At 47.3% G+C, this 27,616-nt stretch overlaps 1 protein-coding gene across 1 annotated transcript; it reads right to left on the reverse strand.

Moving 5' to 3' along the window:
* Window positions 1–712: 712 nt before the first annotated feature.
* Window positions 713–26,568, reverse strand: LOC122400294 (ras-interacting protein RIP3). The gene is made up of 2 exons (XM_043401682.1): window positions 26,322–26,568; window positions 713–3,210 (listed from the first exon to the last, which is right to left on the reverse strand). The coding sequence occupies exons 1-2, from the start codon at window positions 26,566–26,568 to the stop codon at window positions 713–715; spliced, it is 2,745 nt and encodes a 914-aa protein (XP_043257617.1).
* Between the last annotated feature and the right edge of the window lie 1,048 nt (window positions 26,569–27,616).

Here is a 27,616-nt window from a genome sequence, read left to right on the forward strand (position 1 = left end):
TCTTTGCGATTTTCACTTGTTCTCGCATACCAATAACAAAAGAAGAGTTATCGTTTTTTGCGTTCCCTTCAAAGGGTTAATTTAAATTAATTCATTAAAGGTACTATAACTCGCAACGAAGGCCTAACAGGACACGAATATTTTTTGGTTATTCTCTGGTTCTTGATCCACTGCCGAAACGATCCCCACGCGTTAGGATACACCTTGTACATACGCACGTACCCGCGTACGTGTGCTCTGTTATCGATACGTATATGTACATACACACCGTGCGACAGTGGTTTTCGCTCGCTTCGAGTCGTCGTCGTAACACAGCACGAGAGATCATCCTCACATCACCCGATTGTTTGCGCGCGTCATCCATGGCCCCATAGAAGAACCGCCGATCGAGCCACTATGGAGAAGGTTTCATACCTGTCAACGAAAGTCTCGATCCTCCTATTCACGTATTGCACCTGGTACTATGCGCGGCCGTACGTTCTCGGGACGGTTTAATCTGATTCGCGGATCCGTGTGGGGGGTTGTAGATTCGTCGTCCTCAGCTCCCGTCGCAGAAGCATCAGCGCGTGGAATCGATCGTCGATCCTCGGGTTCGCGGACCATTCTCTCCCGATCGGAGCTTCGCTTCTGATCGACGTCGCCATAGGTACTTACGGTAATATAGGTACATCCAAAACAATCTCCCAGAACAGAGGGAAGGACCGCCGCGTATCTAATCCCTACCGATCCTCTTGTGTATCTGCTGGTGCTTGATCAGATGGGCCTTCTGTCTGAACGCTTTGCCGCACACCTCGCACCTGAACGGTTTCTCGCCGGTGTGGGTCCTCAGGTGCACCTTGATGTTGCTCTTGTTCAGGAACCCTCTGTTGCAGATGGAACACCTGTGCACCGGTTTCTCTTTGCCTCCTATCAGCCCTGACTCCGTTCCGTAGGGTAGCGCGGTCGCGCCTGTGCTCGGGCTCTTCTTCGAGGGATTCTGAGAGCCCGGGGTCGGTCGTGACCTCTTCCTGGGGTGCGAGGGCGCCGCGAACGACGAGTGCAACAGGTGATCGGGGCTGCAGGAGGTGGAGACTCTGCCGGGCGGGCTGACGGGCGGATAGGGGCTCGTCGAGGAGGGTGTCTCGCCGCAGGACGCGTTCTGCAAGCCAGCGTTGGCCGACTGCAACCTGGCGTTCAGCAACGGCGCGTAGCCGTGCGTCAGTAAGCTCTGCAAGGTCGAGCCGTGCTGCTGCGCCTGCGACGACGGCGTCGCCGTCGCGTATATCTGGGAGTAAGGGCTAGGCGAGGTGGTCTCCTGCGCCTTCGGCGAGCACGCGGTGTCTATCCACTCGGCGATGTCGATCCAATCGCGCGACGCGTCGGGATCGTGCTCGGAACCAGCCCCGTTCCCACCCCCGGGCACCGTGGTATCGGCTATCGCCGAGCCGATGATCTCCGCGATGTCCTCGATGTCGTAATCGACCTGCTGCGTCGACTGCGGCAGCTGCTGCTGTTGGTGATGATGATGCTGCTGTTGCTGCTGTTGTTGTTGTTGCTGCTGCTGCTGATGCTGGTGGTGTTGCTGCTGTTGCTGCTGCTGCTGTTGCTGTTGCTTCTGACTGCCCTGCGGGCAAGGCGTGCTCGAGGACACCACCGGCGACTCGTAATACTCTTGATTCGAGGAGGAGGTGGGGGACGAGGAGGGTAGCGAGGGCCTCTGCGCGGAGGAGGCTATCGTGTGATAATGGTGACCGGGTATCCCGTTGATGCTCAGGTGTCCCGTGTACCCCGTGAACGGTGGCAGAGGCTTCAGCTCCGCCAACGACTGGGCGGACGTCACGCCGACCGACGAGCCGAGCAATAGAGTGTCCCACGCATCCTGCAGACCAGCTGCCGTTTGCTTGACGTCGGGTGGCTCGAGGAAGTCGGGTCCCGTGGCGCCCCACGGCGACAGGAGCAAACTGTCCACGCCGACCACCTCGGCCGGCGATCCGCCGACGACGATCCCCGTCCCTTGGCTGCTATGAGGCGGTTCCACCCCGGAAGACGTCAGATGCGGGGGCGCTGTCGGCGGGCCTGACTGGCTTTCGTACTTCATGTCGATCACGATGTCCGAGGTCGGCGACACGACGGTCTGACAGGGTGGCACGACGACGTCCTTCACCAACGAGCCCGTCTGGCTCTTACCGCAACCGGGCTGCTTCTGCAAACACCTGCTGGGAGTCCCGGCGATTATGTCGTATGGCGACGTGGCGGCTAGCTCCTCTTCCTCGTCCAGCACGTCCTGGGACGACTGGCTGAGCGGGTACTCGACCTTGATGCTGCGCACCACGGTCTGCTCGTCCTGTTCCTGCGTCTGGTGCGCGTCCGGCGACGGGTACTCGAGCTTGATGCACGACCGGGCGAGCAGGTCCTCGTCGTTGTCGGGCCTGCAGGGACCCGTCGAGATCCGCGAAGTGGAGAGCAACGAGCTCAGCAGCGACGTGTTGAAGGCGGACGTCGAGGACGAAGATAGCGACGACGACGCTGACGAGAGTGTAGCGTTTGTCGCTCTTCGTTCCTCCGTACGTATTTTCGAGTATTCCTCCGTCTTGATCCGCACGTTTAGAGACGATAGGATTCCGTTTAAGGAATCAGCCGACGTCGCGCAGCTGCCTAGGCCGCGCGCGTGACCTGGTGCCAGGGAGGTCGCGGTGGTCGACCCTAACGCGTTCCCGTGGCTGGTCGTCGGCGGTGCGTTTCGCGTACCCTGACCGTTGCCGTCCGCGGTGGACGTGGTCGTCAGCAACGCGGATAGTATCAGGTTGCTCGGCGAACAGGGCTCCGGCGACGACGAGGCGATGCCGTACGCGCTGGTCGGCGAGCCTACGGCATCAGCGCCTCGCGCTACCGTGTCCGCGTGACCGAGGCTCGACGACGAGCACGAAGAGGACGAGATCGGCCCGATACCGTAGTTCGGACAAACGTATCTGCCCGCGTGCGACTGATTTTGCTGATGGTGCGACTGATGCCGTGGATTCGTGTGGTGGTGTTGCTGATGCGACGGCTGCGACGGGCTATTCAAGCTACGATTCGGTGGACTACAAAACTGAAAACCACCGCTACCGTTATCCGGTGCCCCCTCGTCGATCCTTGGGGGCCCAGGGGTCGAGGGGAAGAGGGAACCAGGATTCCACCAGGGATCCACTCTACTGCCGGGGGTGCTGCAACCGCCAACGGCGCCGCGAGGACCTGCAACAGAAACAATTTACGCTTTGGTCAGCGCTCCTCCATCGAACGTTCCTCGTCTCCTTTTTTTATAAGATACGTGCAGTAATGCCTTGGACATTGGACATTGGCCGAAATTGGTCCAAAGTTGAAGGGAGGAAATACTACGAGTAAGCTAGAGATGCATAGTTCTAAAACTCACGATAGTTTTAAAAACACGATCATACTTGGTCGCTGGGATAGTCAGGAAGCCAGTTCGAAGGAGTAATGGGGATAGCCAATTTCCAAGGTATTACAGTAATTGGGAAATAATAATTTGGATTGTTGCTTGGCGGGAAATTAGTAATCGCAAATGTCGTTCCAATCATTTTCTTTCAAAAAATCTATAACTTTATCACATTCCTCAAAATAATTTTATAACATTACTGATAAAAGTATATACCTTACGTTAAAATTATGGAACAAATATTCTTTACCTTCTTTCTCCCGGAAGCAATACATATACGCTTGCAATTTCTAGTACTTTTGTATCGAACGTCCCTATTGCGCAAGTGTGAGGGCGGATACACGGATAGAGAACGAAAAAAACGAGAATCGCGGTAGGGGGAGGGTGAGGGTAAAAATGGTGTTATTAAAATCTAATATCGACCTAACCTTAATCTACATCGTGCGTGCGCGCGCGCGTGCAACCGAACACGTACAATGCGCACACATATAAATACACTATATCAGCATGTATCATGAAGTTAAGTAGGCAGATACCACTTCTCTCGAGAAGAAAGGGACTTGCTCCCGCTAACTAGGTTAGTGGCACGCTAGCCAGCCACGGTTGGGTACACTCGACCAACCAAATTGACGCGTTTAAAAATACATTTTCGTGTTGCAAATAGCCTAGCCATCATCCTATCCCGTCCGCGGCGAGCGAGAAGGAACAAACGACGAGTCTTTGCGAAAGAAGAGAGAAAAAAAAAGAAAAAAGAAAGAAAGACATTCATTCAGGAACGGACAAGACCGAAGAATGCACGCTCATCTTTCTCGATAGAAAGTTTCCGCGCGAAACGAACGACCACGGGCACGCGCATAGTCGTACGAGTTATCGTCAATCATAACAACTGTTATACTTGTTAACTAACAAGAAAAGAACCACGCTGCGTAATTATTTTATAACTAGGCCAAGCGACTTCCGAACGTACGGTATCCATCGGCGGGGAAGTATAACAACGAGCGTCAGGAACTACAAAGGTGGATTTATCCGAGATAATCGGACAAAAGGACGCGTCTATTCGTATCGAAGCAGAAGACTCCGCCATCTCTGTGGCTTTGCTCTCTTTCTTTCTTTCTCTCTCTCTCTCTCTGTTCCGATTGACACATCCGCGTGGCCGCATGGAGCACATCATGGGAATCATGCAAATGGTCGGCGCATACGTATGGTCCGGCCTGTCCACCACGAGGTTCCTTCTCTTCGCCCTCCTCTCTTCGCGCCCCGCCGTGTTCACTCGAACGCGCCGTGTCCGTCCTTGTCGTCGGTTAGAGCCCGTCCTTGTCGATTGCCAACGGACGGTAGACGCGTTGGTGGTCCCCACCGCGGAGCCCGACGGAGAGGACAGGGGGTCCCGGCGAGCCGTGACGTGTTCACCGGGGTACCGTTATCCAGCGGCGTCGACTCGCTCGCGGAAGCCACGGGACCGCGAGTTTCAACCAGCGGCGAGCACGGGGTCCGACGGTCCCACTTTTTCGGGCCTACGACAATGTCTCGGTGAGCCACTTATCAATGGGATCACCGGGTATCCGCGCGACGCGACCAATTCGGCCGCATCGATTTGCACACGGAGCCATCCAGGTTTACGACATGCTCACCATCGCGGACGTATCTCGCGCGAGCGGTTTTCGAGCCGCCATTAAATTACCGCCTGGACGATCGGCGGCTGCGCTACCAACGTATTTATTGTCTTTTCTTTTTGCAAACACGACGAATACCAAGTTTATTCGATTTTTCGTGTAGATCAGATATTATAGGCGCTGACACGTTGTTCAAAATATATTCGATCGGTTTATTGAATACATGTTACTTGTACATAAGAAAGAGCATACACTTTGTTCGTTAGAATGATTACATCTGATGGTCTCAAACTGAATGATACATTCGTATTTGTAACTTGTAATTTCTCTCTTTTTTTTAAGTATGAATGTATACTATTTATGCTACATCGTTGTCCTCCAAACAGAGTGTCTAATTTTTTGAAATTTCATTGGGAAGTAGACAATCTATGTATATCAGATAACCTATAATGATGGTTTTCTCAACCACTGGGCATTGAAATACCCTCTTTCGAACCTAAAATTTAAGTTCTATTCGATCAGATCATTGCGTAATTTCATACACACAACATAGTCGATCATAGAAATAGCGTTTTCGATTCTGCCATTGTAGGATCCAAAATTACTGACTTTTAAATACGATACGTTACATATAAATATGAGTTAGGTCCGGAAGGGTTAATGCATAGCGAGTAATTAATTCAACGTATCGACGTCGATATGGCCGATAAAAAAAAGAAAAAGATCCGAAACGAAATGGCCCATGCACGCGTGCAAGGAAGACCTGCATCGTTGGTCCGCGTGCACTTGCGCCCGTGACTATACGCCCGAAACTATACCGCGCTCGCGTATAGTGGGGGGCTGAAGTAGGCCGAAGCACCGTTACAGCCCGCTGCACGGTCGAAGCCTACGCAAATCGGCTAGATTTTGCCCACATGGCTTTCCTTTTCGTTGTGAAAAATGGCGCGTGCGAGCCGTGGTTTCCGCGCTGACCCACTTCTGCCCTCTGCCGATACACGAGCGTTAGAACGATTCTCTTGTTCGTTGATAAATTTCCTGTTTCGACCAGGAACTGGAGAAATGCCTGCGAAATTCTCGCGACTCTGGAACTCTTCGAAGACTAATTGTTTTTCAAAGTAATGCATCGAAGCACAATTTACAATTTCTTTTAATGATTTAACGATATAAAGATGAGTTGATTGCGAGAGGATTGGTAGGAATAGATCCACGTTCCTAATTCGAGTTTCACGAGGCCCCAACGAGAGGAACTGTCGTGGATGGACACTTGTTCGTGCCACTATACGCGGTTAAACTATATCCGAGCGCGCGTATAGTGGGGAACGGAAGTAGGTCGAAGCACCGTTACGCGTTGCGCTCGACGGCGAGGAGGCCTACGCAAAACAAGTCGGATTTTGCTAGGCGCGTGAGCCATGGCTTTCCTTTTCGTTGCGAAAAATGGCGCGTGCGAAACGCGGTTCCCCGCGGTTGACCCACATACGAGAAACGAGTCGCGGCGTCGTCTCTCCGGCTGTACCGCGTGGACGCCGGACGGGGACGATCGTCTCCGGGCGTCTCGCGTAAAACCAGATATACGGGTAAACGTGAAATTCACTTACACGCTTCCGCGTCCAAACCGTATGACGAATTCTTCGCGCCTACCGTTCGACCAATTTACGAGCTCGACCTCGTTCTTTCGCTTTTCAAGATCGCGCGAAATGTTATGGTAATCCACCACCAAACCGCCTTTTCGCTCTACCATTCCATTTATTATTTTTAAACAAATTCTATCACGCTCTTGCGAACCTCTCTAGATTCGTAGAAGAGACGTTGCATCTTGAGTCTCGATACGAATGGCAAAGTTTGGAGAATTTCCCAGGGGAACGCGATCGAGAAACTGCTTTCTTGACAGCGGAAGTCGGTTTAGGTCGACCACTGAGATTCCAATGGCGTGGAATGCAGGACAGCAACAGCTATACGCGACGATCAGTCTCGTTGTCGACTTTCGCATTAATACGCTTTAAAGGCGAACGCCTGAAATGTGGGTACTATCTTTTATCTATTATAGCGGTATATTCGAGCGCGGTTATATTTAGCGTTCATTAGTACTCGTCGAGCGATTAACGTCGTTATGTGGGCTCCGGAGACGTATCGGAGTAACGAGCGAGTAAACAAAATATCGACGATCGATCGGGGATGCTTGGAATCGATCCACGGAGCTGTCCGGGTCGTCTAAAAGGGCGGGAACCTCGTTACGCGCGTATGGAAATCGGAGACTCGAACGACCGCGCAAGCGGTATCGTTCCGAGCGCTTCGCATTCCCCGCGTAAATGCATCGTGTTTGAGTCATGGCTACGCGTAACGAGTCATTAATATTCCGTTAAATGGAATTCTGCTACATCAGTGAAACGATTCTCCGATTATACGGGAACCACTGATACGAATCTGTTACGAGATATTTCGTTAAAATCGATCCAGGAAACGTATACACTTATCGGAGATTTTTATATAAAATTATACGTGTTATCCTTTGTATCTGACCGAATGATGAAACGATGGGTATTTAAGAGTTAAATAAATAAAAGACAGAGCACCATTTATGGCGGAACGATCGTCTTCGAGAGGTCTGAAACAGGACTCGCCCGATCGAGTAGAAATTATCAGCGCGCGAGATCCACTCCCGGAGAAATTCGTCCCCTCGGCCTGCTCCGGTATTTGCCTCAATGTCGCCATCAAAATGCGTCGTAGCTCATAGGCGGGCACGGACGTACGCGAGGGAACCTGGCACCGCACCGCCAACGGAGAAAGTGCGCCAATCGTTAAGGTAAAGGTTAAAGAAGACGAGGGCGACCTGGAGGAGGTAGCTTGCAGACTAGAAGTCTGCGAACACCGAGAAAACACGACCAACTATGAAATTCTCTCAAAATCAAGGCCACCGCGGAGGACATTCGACCTCGTCGAGAACGCGGAACAAATATGTCTGCAAATCTTACTCTAAACGAAACTTTCGTAAATCGTTTACTCCTCGTCAAACGTCACTGTCAGATGTTATTTTCTGAATACTTATTTTTTTTTGTAACAAACACTATTGTAGCTGACAGTTTCAATTATATTTTACAGGACTAAGTGTGACATTTGTTATTTTTATATTCAGTGCCATCAAATAAATGGCTACTACTGATTATTTTAATATTTAATACATAATTTAGGTTTGATTATAAGAGTTTGTTGCTTAATTCTTCCATTTGCATCACTTTATGCATGTACAATATTTCAAATATTTCGATCATATCTTGTTTAGGTGTATTTGGACAATTATCATTCCCATAGAAAAAGTATTTGGATCTCGTACTCGTACACACGCTTTTACAGAATGATATATCATCCATTCCGAGTTGATGAGGGCTTTGCAGTCGAAACGTACGCGTAACTAAATGAGGACGTTGTAATTTCATGGGAATGAGAGCCAACCAGGTTCTTCATTATCATAGGTTCCTCATAACTTAACTTCAAGCATATTTTACTTGGTTACAATTTAAAAAAAGAAGAAGGGAATATTCTATATCTACCTTGGAGTACCCACGCGAAATAGAAGGTTCTCTAAGTACAAACTTACAAGAAGAAAAAGAGAAGTTCCCCATTCCTATGTTTTTGCACCTACACGACCTACGTTGAAGTCTCCACGGACCACCATAAGGATGATCATTTCGTACAAAGTGCAAAAACCAATTCATTTTCTCTAATTCGTAACGCTGGTTTATATGGACAAAAATAAAATAAAACGCCCACACGTCAGCATCGAAGTCTCCATGGACAGCTATAATACGATATAGTTTCGATCACCATCTCATACAGCCTAGTTTTCTCTAATTCGTAATGCTAACAATTGTTTTAAAAAATCGCCATCTTTGAATTCGAACGCCCACACCGCGGTTCCAGCGTCGAAGTCCCCCATGGACCGCCATGGGAAGGTCTGGGGACGCGAGCCCGCGGTTAAACGAGTCCGGTGAAGTACCGGTATTCGAACATGCAGCCGAACAAAGCAGTTATGTTCGTCGATCAGAAGCGAGGCGAGCACCGACGCGACCGTGGACGGAGAGCACGGCGTATCTATAGGCGCTTGCGGAACTGACGAGTCGGAAGCCCCCCCTCTCCGCCCTCTCCCTCCCGCCCTCCCTCCCGCCCGCTCTGACTGGAATACCGGTTAATGTGGTACACTGACCTACTCTCCAGCCGCCGCGGTACCACCGCGAACCTCCCCCCCCACCACACTGTTATTCTCTCGTCCTTCTCTCCGCCACTCTTCCGTCACGCTTCTCGTTCCTCTCTCTTTCCTCGTCTCTCCCGCGTTCCCTTTCTGCATCTCCGGAATTCCCCCTCCCTCGCCCTCTCTCTCTCTCTTTACCCCTTTTCTCTTCGCGCCCTGGACACCTCCAGCTCTCGTTCTTCCTCTCGCGGGCGAAACAATCCCGGTATCCCGGTTCTTCGCGAACACGGAGACCGTCACGAGCAGTTCCTTCTCCTCCATCCTTGTCTCGAGACTTCGAGTTCGCGGACACGAGGAATCGAGAGAGCCCGATGATTCAGAAGAAATATTTCGGTCCGTGTTTATCGCGGGTCCGTAGTCCGCGGGGCGATCCACTTCGGACGGTTTCGGGTGGTCTGTTAACCCATTTACGCGACTCGTATTTTACACGTATGGTCACCGTTAAACGACATTCGGCAAATGAGTAATTCCAGGTAGAGTTGTCGATGCCTTAAACCGCATCAAACATCGAAGTTTGTATCTTTCGTAGTCGGTATCAGTTATGCCCTGAAATTGATAGTTTCGTTCTACGACGAGGTCTCTAATTTTTACTTCAGGCAGGGGGGACGAGCAATCGTTGGGTACAAACCGCTAAATAGGTTGTTCTCTGCGTGATAGCGGTTGGCTACAGGGTCGAGGGTACTGCTTTCTATTCGCAAAGTCTCGTTTGCCACGGGACACCCGAGTCCTTAAAGATCTAGCACCCGACAGCGATCCTTTCAGCCCGAAACCTAAATCGATGGCACCCTGCAGTCAAAGGCGCTACCGTCTTGGCCAAACAATTACACCTGGAGAGTATCGCGAACGTTATCGTTCCAAGAAATCGTCGATTTCTCGAAAAGGATCGGCCAGAGCGCAGAAGAAGCTGCTTCCGGTAGCGGTTTCCGCTCAAAAGAGCACGATCACGATCACGCGAACGTAATTGCGAACGATTCCTAGGGAAATTAACCAACCGTCGATCGCGATGGTTCGATCCACCGGAGGAGATTCGTCCACGAGCCGAGTACCATGGGAAATCTGACACTGACACTGGAGCCAATCGCGGATCGTCATAGAGGAGCAACGAACCGCGGCTGCGAGGCGTCTGCAGCCTCCAACGCGTCGGTTCCCCACTCGCGGATGCCCGAGGAAGTCGCTCCGGAGAAATTTCACCGCGAGCAGACTCCGTCATCTCCCATATAGCCGCTGCGTCTTCTTCGTAGGCTTTTTAAATGTCAAACAACTACCGAGCCTTTCGTGGATTCGCCTGCCTCTCGAGTTGCTAAAAAAAAAATGCCGGCAAAAATCGGTACGACGCCCAAGGGCAAGGCTGTACGAAAAAGAACGAACATATGGTTCGGTAGATCGAACGTTTTCACCCAGGACTTATTCACGGATTTATGCTCGACGATCCATGAAATTTACTCCTCGCTAGATGGTCCACATCTCTTTCTCCCCCCTCGTTGGGACAGACGCATGATTTATCTGAAAACTAGAAGTCTAGCCACGCGTTGCGACACCGCCTGGAATAAATTCCTCCTAGTCAACGTACCCAGCTCGTTATTATTCCCTGTATTTGACACCCTTCGTGGATTTCCTAATCGAATATATAGCCCCGTCGCGCGAGCCAAGATTCCTCTGCCTTTTACCCGTCTATGGTATAGAAAGTCGGTTTTTTAGCGAGCACCTTAGCGTTCGGGGCGAGGGACACGATTTTTTCGTCGACCCGGTGACCATTCTGGAGCGGTACAAGTAGATTTTTACGACAGGATTCGCGGTTCGGTCGTTAATACGATGGTGCGCGCGCACGCGGTCCGAAATACCGAAATGCTTTCGTGCCACGGAGGATCCTCCTTTATGACACGGTTACCAGTACCCGTTACTAACTGTTAGGTTTTAGTGCCAGGTCCCACTGACACGTTGCGAGCGGCCTCGAGAGGCCGAAGGATCACGATATTTACAATTATTCGATCGTCCAACAGTCGTTGAACCTCTAACGCCCGTCAATTTTCATTCATCTATTTGAACGAGAAATTACTTGGAGGAATTTGTTTAATTACGAGCAATTTTCAACGTAGACTTTTCTAATAATGATCGTACTTCTCAAGGTTCATTTGTTATTAACGCAAACGAATTTAATTTACACGTTTTATAACATACTTTGTCCATTATGTACAATTAGATTCCTAAGCAAATGACAGACGGGAATCTAATCCTTTGCAATAAAAATTATTTCACGAAATTTCCAGATTGCAAATTTTATGCAGTTACTGCAATTGTATTGTCAAAGACCATGGCACAGTTTTATACCTACGTATATCTATACTTAATACACGTGCTACAACATATATTATACATCACGAATTTATGCACTCGTAAAGAAAATGTGCAATGTAATATATATATTAAAAAAGAAATCATTGCATAGTTGCATATCTATACATATGTACATGTTTGAATATATACGTCACCAAATTATATGGGCTCTTAAAATAGATCTCCAGTGTGAAATACAGTGGGAAACGATATACATGCTCGAAGATATACACAAAAGAACAACGGACTACTAGAAAAGCTGTACAGCATAAGACGTATTGGAAAAGGTAATTGCATAGCTTTATAATTATGCATGCATATATACATGTGCAGGAATATATATACATATACATGTTATACGTCGCGAAGTAGTAGACTCGTAAAACAAATGTATGATCTACATAAAAAAATTGATATAAATAAAATATATGATATGAAGCGTGTTGGAAAAGATCGTAGCACAATTTCATACACGCGTTTGAATAGATAATTAGAGCCTCGATGAAATAGAAACGATGTAAAATATATTCGGGAAAGGTGATTCCACGGTTTACGTATTGTACGCGAGAAAGAAAAGAAACGATGGGATTGGTCCTGTTGGCGGTTCCAAAAGGGTTATCATCGAACGAAGATCGATCGGTGGAACGTTCGCGTCGCGGCGCCGCGATTTCTCAATTTCTAGTGTCTTCGACTTCTTACTGGGTCGCGGCGGTAGCAGCGCTCTCTAAAGAATTTCCTTCTGGTTCCGGAAAAAATTCCAGACCGTTCAAACAAGTAGACCTGACCTTCCCTCACGATATCGTCCGCGGGCGTTACGAAAGGCCAAGGACGGGCCCATGCCGCGACGATTATGATTTCTCGTGGCGACGATCACGCGGTCGGTTCAATTTCGTCGAGAGTTCGCCGGGCAAAAATGAAAAAGAAAAAAAAAGTCGGCCGGAATTCGCAACATCGATCGTGAATACGAGACACGGGTTCTATCGTTAGAAAGCGTGGTAACTCGAGTGACGTATGTGGTACAAGAAATTCTGAGCGGGAATCGATTCATAAAAATGCAACCACGGTTTGCAAAACGTTCGCGAATCGGTCCTCGGCGGCGCGGTTCGAGACTGGCCTCGCGAAAATATCAATCGAACCGCCATATTGTACGGGACACGGTGCTCCGCGAATTTGTTTCTGCGGGAGCAATTATATAATCGAGACCTAGTACAATGTTCGCGACGATCCGCGATCGGGGACGCGAAACGTCGACTCCGTTCACGATCGGGAACGAAAATAAAAAGTTATTTTTCGTAAAAACCGTTTTACGTAACCGCGTTCGCGTTGCAAAAGTAGAACAAAGAAACGTCGGAAAAACGACTCGTACCGGGAAAGGTAAAAGGAAAGGCGTAAAACGTGTCGGGATCGTTAACTTACATATGAGCAGCGTGGTATCCAGAGTGGAATTGTTGATGTACTCGGGGACCTCCTCTTATAAATCTATCCACAGAACGAGACACTGTTCACCCGTGGATCCGCTTCCGTCGACGAACGAATTCAAGATCACTTATCGAAGACGTCACCTCTCGCGGCGCAGCACCGTAGAGCAAAAGGGGCCGAACAGGAGGTCAGCGATTAATCGTATTCCTTCGTACAGGGCACAGGATGTCACCGCGTACAGTCAATCGATCGAATCGTATCAGGGCCAATTAACGACCGCCTCTGAATTACCCGTGAAAACCGGAAGCTAGGACAGGACCACAAAACTTTCACCGCGGTCTTCCCTTTCTTCTCTTTCGTGTGTTCGCGACGAGCATCCGCCAGTGTTCTTCCAGCGATCGTAGACCCGGCGGTCGACGTTACGTAGATCAGGAAGAGGAATTCCCGCGGGACAGGGTCCTTGACCTTGCCCAGAGTCTCCTCCCTTGCCTCCCCGGACACTGTCGATAGCACATCAGCTTCCCCGCGTTCCTCATCGGCCGCCTCCTCTTCCAGTTTCTACCCTCGTTGTCGCTGTCCACGGGGGTCCCCCTTGGCCACGTGCCCGTCTTATCTTTTCACCGTGCACGGCCCGGTCGAACGGTTCTACCCAGAGTCCTTCGACGCGATCACTGTGTTCCTCGGTGACGTTTTCCACCTCGCACCGCAGCCCGAACTTCGAATACGGTCACTGTCGCGCGTAATTCATGAACGGGAACATCGATGGCCCCGGCGGTACGCTCGACACCGTAACACTCTCCCGTCCTCCTGTCCCGTGACTTTTTGATCGATCCCGACGTTGCTCGTGGTCGATAACGCCGAGAGACCGTGCCGATAGAGAGTAAGAGAGCGACAGGTCGACAGAGAAAGAGAGAAAGAGAGAGGAGGGAGGCCCTGTCGATCTGGCACGAGCAGGAGAGAGGCCTCACTCGCCTGGCGCCGGACGAGATGCGACTAATTCCTAAAAGTAGGCGAGGAAGAAACGAACTGGATGGCCTGTGGGCCCTTACTGCGAGGGGCCTTACGCGGTACCGACCGACAGGGGCCCCTACTTCGTGAAGCCTCCTTGCGTATTGGGCTGGGGGGGAACCAGTGGACCCCCCACCCCGAAACCTCAACCTCCTTCCCCCGTTTTGTACTCCTCCTCTTGGCTTGCTCGTCTTCCACCACCTTTGCCGTTTCGTGCATCCTCCACCACCGATGTTAAATCACCATCCACCGGGTCCCTCCGCCGCGGCTCGCCCGTCCTAACGCCGACAGGACGCCGGAAAATCTTTTCCCTACCACTGACGGGAACACGCCGCGGAACGATAACTATGTTTAGGAACAATTTGCTTACGCGCGACGTTACATTTTCATTTCCACGTCTCGCGCTGAAAATCCGCCAGCATTTATGCATCGGAACGAATTAAAATTAACGTTTCCACTAACGCGTAAGAAAGAGTCACTCGCCCATCCGCTTTTATTCGTAAAACGAACGTGCTCCATTTTCTTCGGGCTTCGATCTGTCATACATCGATTTTACGAGATTGTCTGTGACCGAGCAACGTTACAGCGTCGCATTCCAGAAAATCACCGCGAGACCAAATTAGTCAGCTACGTTATTAAAAGCGCGACAAATCGCGCAAGCGTGATAATTGAATATCGAGTGTGCACCGTGAGACGGGACAATTCGAGCGAATCGATGCTTTCGACGGAAATTTCGTGGCCGTAACGACACCACGGTCCAACAGGGATCTTTATTCCAAACTTGTCGATTACGCTTCGTGTATATAATTGCAATGACTGCTGTTGATGCGTCATTAATTCCCAAGGAAAGAGAAAAAGGAATGAAAAATTCTGAATTATTAATGTATGAAATTTGCTCAACCGCGCGTTGGATTTTGCCATAAGCGAACGGGAATGATCGATAAGAGCGGTGCCCGATGTAAATTTAACAACGCACGGGGATAATAACGAGGGTGGGGAGGGGATTTCGCTCGGTCATCGCGCGAATTGGCCAACTAGGAATTTCGTGCTTACTCCGGCACGCGTCTCTGTCCGAGTTTTGAGTTTAATTGGCATAGGCGTGAATTTCGCAATTTTTACCTTCACCAGGCACATCGACGAACACCTACACGCCGCCACCTTGCCAGCGAATGGGCAGGGAAACGCGTAAAACCGTGCATGCACGCGTACATTACCCTTCCTTGCATTCGTCCACTTGGAACAATTTCTTTTCAAAGGCACCAATTCCCTTCAGTCTCAATATTTTCTCGAATAAGCATCAGGCTGAACTTCCACCCACTTTCTGTTTCACCTTCCAACCCATCAGAAAGAAAGGAATATTGAACAATTTTAAACGCTTTTGTTACAGAAAAACGCATTTCAAAATCCTTTCAAAAACCTATTCATGTTTTTATTATTAACCCTTTGCACTCCAAATTATATTTCAATTTTGTTGCTAGTAGCTTCCAACGCATTTAAGTGTTTTATTTGAAATTTACGTCAAGTAAAAAATAGGACAATTGAAAGAAATAGAGGAGCAAGCAAATTCAATTAACAAAGGACAATTTGACAAAGGAGCTCCTGAGATAAAAACTGTTGTCGAGTCACAGTCGACATAGGAGTGCAAAGGGTTAAGCATTCTACTATAAAATTTGTATTTCTAGACTGCTTTCGATCATTTTTTGGCAATTATTCTAATAAACATCAGACAACCCCGAAAAACATTATATTTATTTCAATATATCATAATTTCTTCATGCCGCGCAATGTTATCGTATTTTACAGCCTCCCAGGCTCCCATACTCCCCCCAAGTGTAAATAATACAGCCAACCCTACCCAGTAAGTAAGGAGGGGGAAATTAAAACTAGGAGAGCGAGTCAAACCAGATACGAACCTAGTCTTTTCGCAATAAGTACCCGTGATCGATCGTCGACACATTGGTTCCAAACTTCCCCTCAGGTAGTTGCAAATGGAACATAGTCGCGTACGCGCGTGAATTTTTGTTCGAGGTGGTGATTCGATCGCTTGTTTTCGCGTACGCAGAGTGCAAGCGAGAAGAGAGTGGAAATCGTTGCACGAATTTTCGAGAAACCGCGAGTTCGCCCGGTGACATCGGTTCGGTGAGCTCCAGTCGGATATTTTTCTATGACTCCTGTTATTACTTTCTCCGTTTACTGAATGGATGGGTAATAGGCACCGTCTTCTGTCAAGTTTATCACGAAACCGTTCGTGTTACGTGATCGCTGGCTCGACTACCTTGTGCAATTTTCTTGAAAATTCTTTTTTGTATAACATTCGTTGAAACATACTTCGAAAGAATTGTTTTTGCTTTCTCGTTAAACCACAAGCTTCGTATGGAATTTTATAAAAAAAAAAACCCTGCGATAGATCGAATGCGATGGATCATGGCAGAAGTCGAAGGAACAGAAATAAAGGGATGCTCGTACGCTTTCAGCGCATACCTCGTCATGGCCATTTCTTGCGATCGTTCGAAGCGTTTCTGCACGCTCGCATCGGTTGGCAAGATACGCCGTATTCGATTAATAATGCGATGTATTAATAAACGAAGAAAACATTAATATCGCACGCTACCATATTATATCTATCCAGTGTAACATATTAAATTAATAACGCTATCCCACACGATGAAACGAGATGCTGGATGAGAAATCGACGACTCACGAGAAATTTAATTAAAATTTTTAAATAGAAATTCTGTTATTATCATTTTCGAAGCTTCGGTTCTGTTATTTCCAATGGGAAAAAAAAAAAATATTCTTTCGTAGTGGAACAATTTTGAAACACATAATTTGGTACTCGACGAGTTAATCCATTAATATCAGTAGAATTCAGACCACTTTATTAATTATCTTGGACTCTAATTTGGAATCGTTGCAGGAACGCAACGTTATAAATAAATGGTAAGCAGCAATGCTTAATAACAATAAATTGCTCGTAACTTCTGCGCAGAAACAGTTTTCCGCGCGGTATATTTCACGTTGCCGTGGCAAAGTTTGTTCCTGAAAGCAATAAAATCCACGTTCAGGTACCCGAGTTCTGGTTAACGTCGACAAAAAGAGAAAGAAAAAAAATTGTCAGCAACCCTTCGAACGGGGAAATCCTTTTACAGTTACCCTACAATCCGTGACAAGTCGCGTCCGTTCCGAGGAGATGAAAAACGGGACTTTCGGGGATTTTGGGAACGAAAAAAGAAAAAAAAAAAAACGCAGGTTACCGCTAGTTTGCAAAATACAGTAAATCGACCTATCGACACGGTCCTTGACGAAAGAATCCCAGGTGACGAAAGAAACCTAGGTCAGATTTTTTTTCTGCCCCCCCTGGCCGCGGAGTTACAACCGAAACCGAGGATCCGGAATACCCATTGGCACGATTGTCCTCCGATGTGCGACGGCGCAACTCTTTCCTAAGATACGGGATTATAAGAAATACAACAGCGACACATGCCTCGGACTTTCATACTCTCTTTCGGCTGTTCCGTTCGTTTCATAGCAATTTTTTCCAAGTTTGACTCGACTCTGATTTTTTGTCTACGCGGTAGAACCACGTTCGAAACCGTTATTTCGGTAGTTTGGATCATCCAAAGGGTTGCATGGATCCTCGAGACTCCGTTCGATTGTAAACGCGAACATCGAACCGGGCATGCCTAATTTATACCAACGAGCACCGCCGAGCAAAACTTTAATTACCCTTTGTGATTGCGATATGGGTGAGCCGCGGCATAACCGTCGCACTCGCCACGGATCGCGGCCATTTGCGTCATAATAATCGTTGTATAACTTTCGATTAATTAGGCGTCGAACCCCTCCGCGCCTCCCATCCCTCTGCCCCTCCATACCAACGTCCCCACCCCCCTCCCTCCACCGCGGGGCGTAAGGGGAAGGTTCTATATATTTTTTTTTTTTTCCATTTTACTTTGACGCAACGTAACGACGAGCGCGATCGTCGTCGGGCCCCTCTTTCCGCCGATTCGATGGAACGGGGGCCCCACTTCTGCGCGGAATCGGTTACACTTTCGTTGCTGCGACTAGTGGTACCACTCGACCGCGTTCCTCCTCCGCAGGGATCGCTAACCAGATCGACCTAATTGTTTCCAAGTTTATTTTAGAGTATGTGAACCGTGAGAGACTCTTCGTCGGGTTCGACGACGGTGTCGGAGGATCGAGGAAAGATCGCCCGTTTTGGGTCCCACGATTTTGCAATTGAATCGTGCAGAGACGTTAAACCGTCGCCAATGTCTTCGTTAGGCTGCTTAAAAAGATTCTAATTTACTTTTGCAATTTGTAACTACACAGACTCGTCGCGAGTCTGTCAGTAATTCTGATTAGTTAAGAACGAAGACTCCAAGGTTCTTCTCGAGGATCGAGAAGAAGAATCGTGTCAAAAGGGAACATAAGTAAGGATCACTCGTGATTCCTCACAAAAGTCGGGAAACGGCAGCGCAAGGACGCGTTTATTGGTAGCAATAAACGCCTGCAATCTGCAAATCCTAACGGTCCGAGTGACGTTTAGTCCTTCGAAGGATCTCAGGCGGCCGTAACCCCGGTTGCAGAAGGGACACCATAAATTTTTCTAGCTCCGGGTACCCCGAGGTGGCGCTGTCACAATATTTGGGTACCTTCGCGCCCCTAAGTACAGTCGAGGCATACGCCTACCTCTTCGACGACAATCGGGGGGCCAAAAATGTAGGATCATATTAGGATAATATTCTAAATCAATATTAAATATAAACCGAGCAACAACTTTGGTTCTGCACGATTGATAAGCCAAGCAAACGTAATAAAAAGCTACGCATTATGTTCCATTATTTACATGTTCCTAACTAGAAGACTTGTACAGGGTGTCTCACCCGATTTTGACAAAAAATGTAGCCTTAAGAATTTAAATAATTTAAATTGAAATATCTCCTGAACTACTAATTTTTCGACGTTACATAGTTAGTACTTTTTTATAACGATTGTCCAGCTGAATCGATTGCTGTATTAAAAAATACCTCATTCCATTTAAAAAAACAAAGTTGACCTTTATATGACCTTTACGCGTTCACTCACGAAAAAACTAATAACATCAGAATATGCTCCACTCGATACCATTCAAGCCTCCGCTGAAACATTTTTTGTTACGAGTAACAATAGCGAGAAAATCAAGATGTCAAAATCGGGTGAGACACCCTGTATAAATATTCAAGCAACCGTAAAAGTTTCGATAGTAAATGTTGTTACTTGTTAATAATACACTTAATATTTTCCTTGCTTGTTTACGGTATCTTGGAACAATCGAGCCCTCGTGTTTTAAGCTGTAGAAAGATTTTGTTCGATACCTACCTGTGCTGGAAGATGAATCGCGCGCCATTGTCCATTGCTTAGGTATAAAGTGCCAGCTGATGACACGTGGACCTTCGGGGCACGGGCTCGGGAGCGTGCCCCAGGAAGTAACACGTGTGCCACAGACGCTGACGGTATTTATTGCGAATCTTTCAAAACCGTACAATGGCCACGCGACGAAAGCACGACACGCGTGACGACCTCCTCAAAATATTTACACCCCTCGGGTTTAGGATCGTCCCGAGCAAATCCTTAATATATTGTTCTTCCACGTGTTACAAAATTCCAAAGAGATTCCCCGTATTTCCCCATGGCCATCCGCGCTAAAATGGCACCCTGGCAAGTACCATTCAGTGCTTCCTCGTGCAAGGCTATCGACGTCTTTATTGCATCGATTATATTACACGATAGCTCGAAATAAACAAATAAATTAAATTCTAGTGTGATTAAAAAATATTCAAAATGTCTCCGGTGTGTATACATAAACAATTTGTAAACGTTGTTTTACATATAATCTTGAACAGTTTCAATCTTCAATGGTACACAGCCTTTCACGTCAATTTTATCCTTGAAGATACGTAGGTAATTTTTCTTAAAAGCCAGAGCGTTTCGCAAAAAAAGTTGCACTGGCCTCGTCTCAGTGCGTACACCTTGTTGAACGTTTAACTATACATTAGAACTAGAAATTCCGTGGACGTTGAGAAACTTAATTTTGTTCTCTATTTAATTCCAGAAATATAATTACTTCGTAAGTAATAAATATATCGTTAGTGGACCTCGGAGGATTCGTAATAAAAAATGATGCGATACATGGTCCATGGAAGCAGAATAAATGCAGTGTCAAATGAAAATTTTTAACTGAAAATAGACCACTTCGTTACGAGTAGACTGCGGATCTTTATGCAAATTCATATTTTTATTAATACAACTAATAAAATCGGAGCTTTGTAGAGGGTTGTCTCAACCCCTAAATATAATAATTCGTATCTTACTTTAAATATTTCTTATATTTTTGCATAACAAGTGCATCCTGTAGTTTATTGAGAATTAAAATTTCTCATAAATGCATAGACATCCGCAGTCTAGTTACGAGGAATCAATGAGATGGGCGATGGCCCCCAACTAAGAATTTATAATACATCGTAAAATAATAAGGCGTATTTATGTAACCTAGTTTCCATGGCCGTTGTGTTTAAACTCCTAGCGAAGAGAATTACGTTTAGAACGAATTGTCAATGAAAAACCAACGTTCTAGCGAGGATCGTAACGCAAGAATAAGCCATAGAACGACGCACGTAAAATGGGAAAAAAATGACGAAGGATAAGTTAGCCTCGTGTCATTGTTCGTGGGACGTAACAAGGACCTCATAAGGAAACAATTAAACAAATCGAGGCGACTTGAATAATCGCCGGAGCGATTAAACGACAATTCGCAGGCGCCTCAAGGCGGAGACAGTAAAACTCGGTGAGGCCAAACGAATCAGCGTTTACTCATCAAAACAATCTTCCTGCATTTTTAAATTGTAAAATGCAAACAAAGCAGAGGGCAATATGATATGTAAACTACGGAGATAGCTTGTGACGAAAAAATGTGTAAATGTTCCCTATATTAAATATGTATAATATCAAGTGTCAGATACGATATTAAATATAAATATACTTGAACTTTCTACATTTTTTTTATATAATGTATTCGGTATTAGTGTTTTTACTATCTAATTAATATATACCAATAATGATGGTATGGTTTGGTCTAGTTTTGGAAGATTCGTAGGAAACGTGAGTGGTTGGGGGCAGTGGACCACCCGGAAGTGTCCTGCGTGGCCAGGAAGGGGGGGAAAAGATAGCTACCTGCGAAACGCGCCGAAACTTCCTTATTGTCGGTGCAACGAACCCGAAAGGAATCGTCTTCCGGGTCCATCCCGAAACGTCGCAAGACGAAAATGGCCGTGAATAATCGGCCGTTTCCGAGGAGGCGGCTCACCCGTCCGCGGCAAGTAGTACGAGTCTAAATATTGCGAGACGCGATTTCCTACGGTCGAGCCGACCGAGGGAGTTTCTATGGCTATCGACCCGAAAATATTTTGCCACGCGAGATCCGTCACGCCCCGGTTCGAAAAGGTCGACCCCTTCCGAGCACCGAAAAGATGGTTGCATTTTCCGGGGCACAGGCGGAAATGCTTGGAACGATTTAGAAAGCAAGCCCGAACGGAACCAAATTGGAACGATCTTCGAGTCGAGAGACAAAGGAAAACCAAAAACATAATTCTCGTACGATTATTTGATGTTATCGCATTGTGATTTTAATTCTTTCTTTTCGTTTAGATATCTGAATTAACTTCAGGTTCGTTTATGAAATCTAGGAAATGGACAGGAAAGTCGACTTTGTAAATCCTGTCTCGTTCGATTTACAAAGCCAGATGCTTTCATCGAATGTCATTTTAATCGATGCATTCTTTTCACGGACCGATCGAGGTATTCGTGTGTGGAAGAAAGTCGTCGGCGAAACGATGGACCGTCTATCATTGCGAGGAGATATCAAAAATTTACGACGCCAAGGAAAGTAGGTTCCGCATATATAAAACGAGACGTGTGAAAAAAAATTCAGGTGTGAATCGCGTTTTAAATAATTGTATTCTATAACGCTCGAAGCCTGTGAAAGAAAAACACGCGTGCTTTTAATGTAGTGAAAACCGACCTAGAAATTGTAATAATTTTTTTACCGTTCACGCTAGAAAGCGAGTGAGCTCGTGATTCAGCATTCGCTGCCTTTGTAATCCAATTAATCCGATAATACGTACGTCTTGTCAACTTCCGTGACAATTAAACTGCATCAAAGTTTCGAACAACGATCGAAGTAACATTGTCTGTTATTTATAACCAATGAGAATTGTAATCTGAACTGAACTGAACTGAGTTCCCATGAATATTGATCGCTCATGCTGGCTGTGCTTACGAAACCATATCACGTAAATAAAATAGACCACCTAGGTCTGTTCGGAGGTCGGTTTGGTTCAGGTAGGAAGCTGCCGCTTCGTTTACTTTGAACAGAAGGCCGTAAATAATTCGACAGGTCTCGATGACGCCTAAATTCTGAAAATGCTTCGTGTCCGGGACGACAGGAGCATTTCAGGTTTCAGGAACACCGATGTTCCATCCGCGGGAACAGGTGAAAATTTACGGTGGTCTGGCGACGAAGAACGGTCTTGCGGCCCCCGATGTGGCCACTAAACTCCATTTCATTTTACCATTGTGACTCTGCGCTTCCACCTGACAATACGAATCCCGAGACCTTGACCAGGGGATAACGCCATACTTTCAGCGAATATCATAAAATATCGTAGAAACATCGCTGCCCTGTTGGTTTAACGCACGTATAAATTAAAAAGTTACTGTAGGTTGATAAGGATATGTATACTTATTAGTGAATGTGTACGTAAGCAGTACCAAAATTATCCATGTTTTCACAGATGTCAACAGTTAGGAGTATTCTGTGTATTCTGAGACCTTCTTAAAAGGGGGTATTTTATAAAAATGAATGTGAACGTGTTCCAAAATGGAGTACGTCCAACGACCGTAGGCTCGAAAGTACACAAAATCGGGAGAGCCAATATCTCGCGAGAGCCGCAAATGGCGCGGTTCTGTTGTAAAACTTCACCGTAGTAAATCGACCGAAAACGGTCTGTGGGCCTAGATGTGGCCACCGAGCATCCTTTCATTGCGTTTTACAACACCCAGGAAGCTGTGCACTTAGCCAATTCAATTCCGACGAGTGCCTGCTACGAGCTGGAACCCCGTGGCCCGATGCCATAAATTTCGCAAATCGGAACCCCGCGCATCCATCGACTCCCAGACCCCTCGGAAAACTTTATTGCTCGTTACGATAATCGGTTTGCAAGGTCAGGGAAAATTGCGTAACCTCGTATTCACGGATCACCGTCTACGAGGAAAATTGAATTATTAAACACAAGAATTCGATGGATACCTACAAAACAGTATTAAACAACATTTCCATAGAGCGTCGAATAAATTTTTTGGCAAAAAAAAAATTTCATAACGGTCTGAAAAAATTATTTTCAGTTGCAGGGGTCGGTTACAAGCATTTTTGGTGAATAGACATACCCCCGAAATACTACTCACTTTCTAGAAAAAAATTCGAGAAGGTGTGACATTTTTCGACAAAATTAAAAAATTTCAAATCGTTCTAAAAAAATTATTTTCGGTTGCAGGGGTCAATTATAATAATTTTAGGTGAATAGACATACCCCCGAAATCCTACGCAGTTTCGAGAAAAAAAATTCGTATTTCTATTTTTCGTCTCACTTCCTCTGGTGTTAATTTCTGTAACCTGTTGGTAATGTTGCGAGTGACACGAAAATGATAATGGGGGCTCTAGAGCCCCATAAAAAATGCATTGGATGTAAGGTCTATTCGTGTAGCTTGTCTGTGGGGATACTATGGAGCGCGTATGCCGGTTCGTAGGAAGTCTGTAGCCGATTACCAGAAGTCTGCTAATTGGAAAAAGGTGGCCGGATGATGTCTCGATCGGCCTTGCCAAGGACTCTCCGCGCCGTTCTCCGATTAAGCGCCCGAGCGCACGCATGCGCTCTCCGGGGTGCGCGCGCGTACGTAAATAGGTATCCGCGCGCACCGTGGAAGCCGGGGATAACCGCCGAGTGAAACCTCTTGGCGTATGCGCGCGAGCTACGGGGGATCCCACCACGGTTCGTCGTCGGCTAGAGACAGGCGTTAAGTGTGACGCACACACGTAGTTGACGTACGTGACGTTGTACAGGTGTGCCGGCATAAAGGAACAGGTAGATGGTACTCTGGGTGGCGCGTGCACACAGCCACGGACACGGATGTTACACGAACTTACGAGGAAACTTACTCGCGTTGCCGTTACACGCTCGTGGCCACTGCGCCTGTGAGGTCGTTACATAAATATGCGCGAGGCGTATTGCTTCCTTTTTTAACAATTCGTTTCGTAATTGTTTATCACGGCGAGATCTACCCTGATCGCTCATCAGCCGGGCCAGAATTCATTTGCGGCGCGCCGAAAAAGATGGCTGACTTCCAGCGGTGACCACCATTAGGGAAATGTGCAATAACTAATATTTTATTTTCATTACAGTAATGAATCAACGATTTTACTTTCTTTTTATTGTTGACGATACGAATAAAACTTGTCCAACTCTACGAGACATCATCCAATTGCGACATTACAGTTTACTTAAGCTCTAATTGCACGCGACCTTTGACCCCGCGTTTCGAACACCGACGCTTGTGTAACAAACTTTTCTCAGGCCAGTAAATGGTAGTTCAGGGTTAACGCGTCGGCGCGAAGCGATATAAGAAAAAAAAAAAAAACAGTTGTGCCAGAACACGTACACGGAATTCGAAGAGACGGATTTCGAGCTCACGTGGGGGCTACATCACGGCTCCCGGTTATTACGTTGAGGAAGTCACGCGGTCCCCAAGACCCCGAGGCCCCAAAAAAATGAGGACATTCCGTGGAACGTGGGGGGGATCCCCCCTCGTACACCAAAACGAGGTTCCGGATTTGGGTATATAGTATCACCACGGAGGGAGAAGTTTGGGCAACTGGCTTACGAAGCCGGAGCCACACGGCATCCCAATTCTCGAAAGTGTAACTAGGTAAAGGTCCGTCGTCTACTGCCCTAGCCCGACGAAGGAAATGTGACCCAGTTGGGTTCACGGACGAAAAACCCGTGGACGGCTAGAGCGCGATTCTGGTATGCGGCCATTTCTCGAACGAGATCGTAAAAATAACCCCGGCCGTGGCTTCGCGTAAAATCGTTTTTTATCAAAACAACCGTCGACAAAAAGTGTCCTAAATTCCATCGACGACAAAAGAAGGGACTGTTCGTTTATTAATTATAATCTTAACTCGAAATGGAACGAAAATACACCAGAATCTAGGAATGGGACCGAGACATGTTTAGATACTATCGATACCTTGATGTCACGAATCGATCGTGTCGATCGGTCGAGTAAAACGATTACGGTTGCAGACTTATCGAGACACGGGACTGTCGCGTCGATACTTATCGATTACATCAAGCTTGAAACCTGTTTAGAATTCGCATCAATAATTCTGGAAGCATCTTTATGTTTACAAATAGTAATATTAAAATACAATCTGCCCAGCTATGGTTGAGTAGCCAACCCTCGGGGGTTTTTGGAGCTCAGTTTGAGAAACGCTGGTCGCGGCAGTCCGTGGCTTTTGTTCCCAGTTGTCCCATCGATCGTAGAACGGAACGGGATCGAGAAACTGAGAGAAGAAGAGAGTTTACCGGTACGGAAGATTATTTCCAGTTTGTTTGCCATCAGAAACCAAGAGTGGGTCGCGGCATTCGTGGCCGTTGGCAGCGATAACGAACAGCTCACGATTTTAACGTGGGTTTCCTCTTCCGTCCCGTCGCTTCCTGCCTCCTTCCACGTCTGCGATCCTCTTCTCGGATTCCCGGCGATGGCAAAAAGTCGAGCGGATCGGCCTCGCCTCCTTCCTCGCGCCGCAACGAGCCGCACAGGACCAGCCTTGCTCTTCCAGTTTTGTCCTGTTTAACAAGTGGGCCAATCGAGATGGAGAGTAAAACGCGGGAGTACGTAGACACGGATTACACGCGTACGAGTCTCCGCGGGCACAGTTACGCGGATACCCGCAATTTTCATGGACTCTTGTTTTTCGCGATAATTTCCTTAAGGGACCCGGCACACCACGAACGATACAAGGCGTTCCAAAATCACGGAACGAATCGAAACGATCGAATCCTCCGCGCAAACAGGAATTGGAAAGTCCTTTGTCGCGTGGCTATTAAGAGCTTTGTTGAGCTTGGTGACGCCATTCAAACTTCAATTGGTTATATTTGACAATTAATGCACCGAATCCAGTCTGTGCGATACATACTTGCGTAATGTTCTTCTAAATATTCCATATGTACACCATTGTTCTCAGACATTTCTTCCAAAGACTCTCGTTTCCTCTGCCGCGTAAACTGAGCCATCGAAGGCGTACCTGTTCGTTGTAAAATATTTAATTTTATTCGTTGTTCGTAATTTGTGTTTAAATAAGAGCTTTGCTCGTCTCTGGCGCTCGGAAAGGGAGCATGCGTCACCATCTGTTTCGCGGAGACTTCGATGCCGGCATAGAACATGACTCTCGGGCGATCGACGCTAGGAATAGACGAGTAAAATCAGCGTATAGCGACTTATTCATCTTGTATTACTCGATACAAGCTTATCAGTTCTGTATTTAATCATTTTGAGTACAATGTCACGTGTATTTGAAACATAATATTCCATATTCTAGAGAGATACACGTTTACGAATCAAATAGATTTACTCGGTGACGATATATAAGTCTGTATCGACAAATTACAAATAGATGTGAGACGAAACGTTTATCCGAATAAGAATTTTGCCCGTCGACGCGTAGAACGAGTACTCCGTGCCACATCCGGTAAAATATTGCTCGTTTCGTGGTTCTAATTCTAATCTCCACGGATCGGGTCGTGGCGCGGAGACAGCCCGTAAACGTGATCGTGATCCACTCTCGGGTATTTAGCATACAATTACCAGGCTCCCTTCGGCGAGAAGCTACTTTCAGCCGGTGGTGTGCCGGCGGTACGAGTAAAAAATTCACGAAGCGGCATCGGAAATACGATCACGCCCGCGAGTAAATCTTCCAAGGACGACGTACACACGCACCAAGCCCGCGTGGCGAGCGTACGGTGTGTACGGGCATTAAAGCCACAGCGACAACGGCGTATGTAGCAGCATAGTATAACATAGGTAAGTGTGTTTGTGGGTCAGTGGCACGAGAGCTGCCCGCCGCCACCGCCGCCACAATAAGCCGGCACACCGTCGGCTGGCAAAATCGTACCTACATTATACAGATCGCGAAGAGCCATTGTTCTTGAACTTGCACGCTCACGCACCAACGACCTACGTACCACACGCGTCCGCCGTCCTCGTATCTTTTACAACCTCGACCCACGGAGAAAACCACCGCCGATCCTTGATAAGGAGAAATTGGGGCTGTTGGAAGTCGTCGGTGACCTCTCTTTCCATCGCGTTTGATCGATCGCCATATTGTACCAATGCCTCGCGTCGATCCACGATGCCACATTACGGAGGAAGCGCAACGTATCTGGAACACCCAAGCATCCGAATAAGCATCTACCAACGTCGCGAATAGCAGTG

Source organism: Colletes gigas, unplaced genomic scaffold (genome assembly GCF_013123115.1).
Source record: "Colletes gigas isolate AHSC1104 unplaced genomic scaffold, ASM1312311v1 Colletes_gigas_Sc00002, whole genome shotgun sequence".
Taxonomy (NCBI): domain Eukaryota; kingdom Metazoa; phylum Arthropoda; class Insecta; order Hymenoptera; family Colletidae; genus Colletes; species Colletes gigas.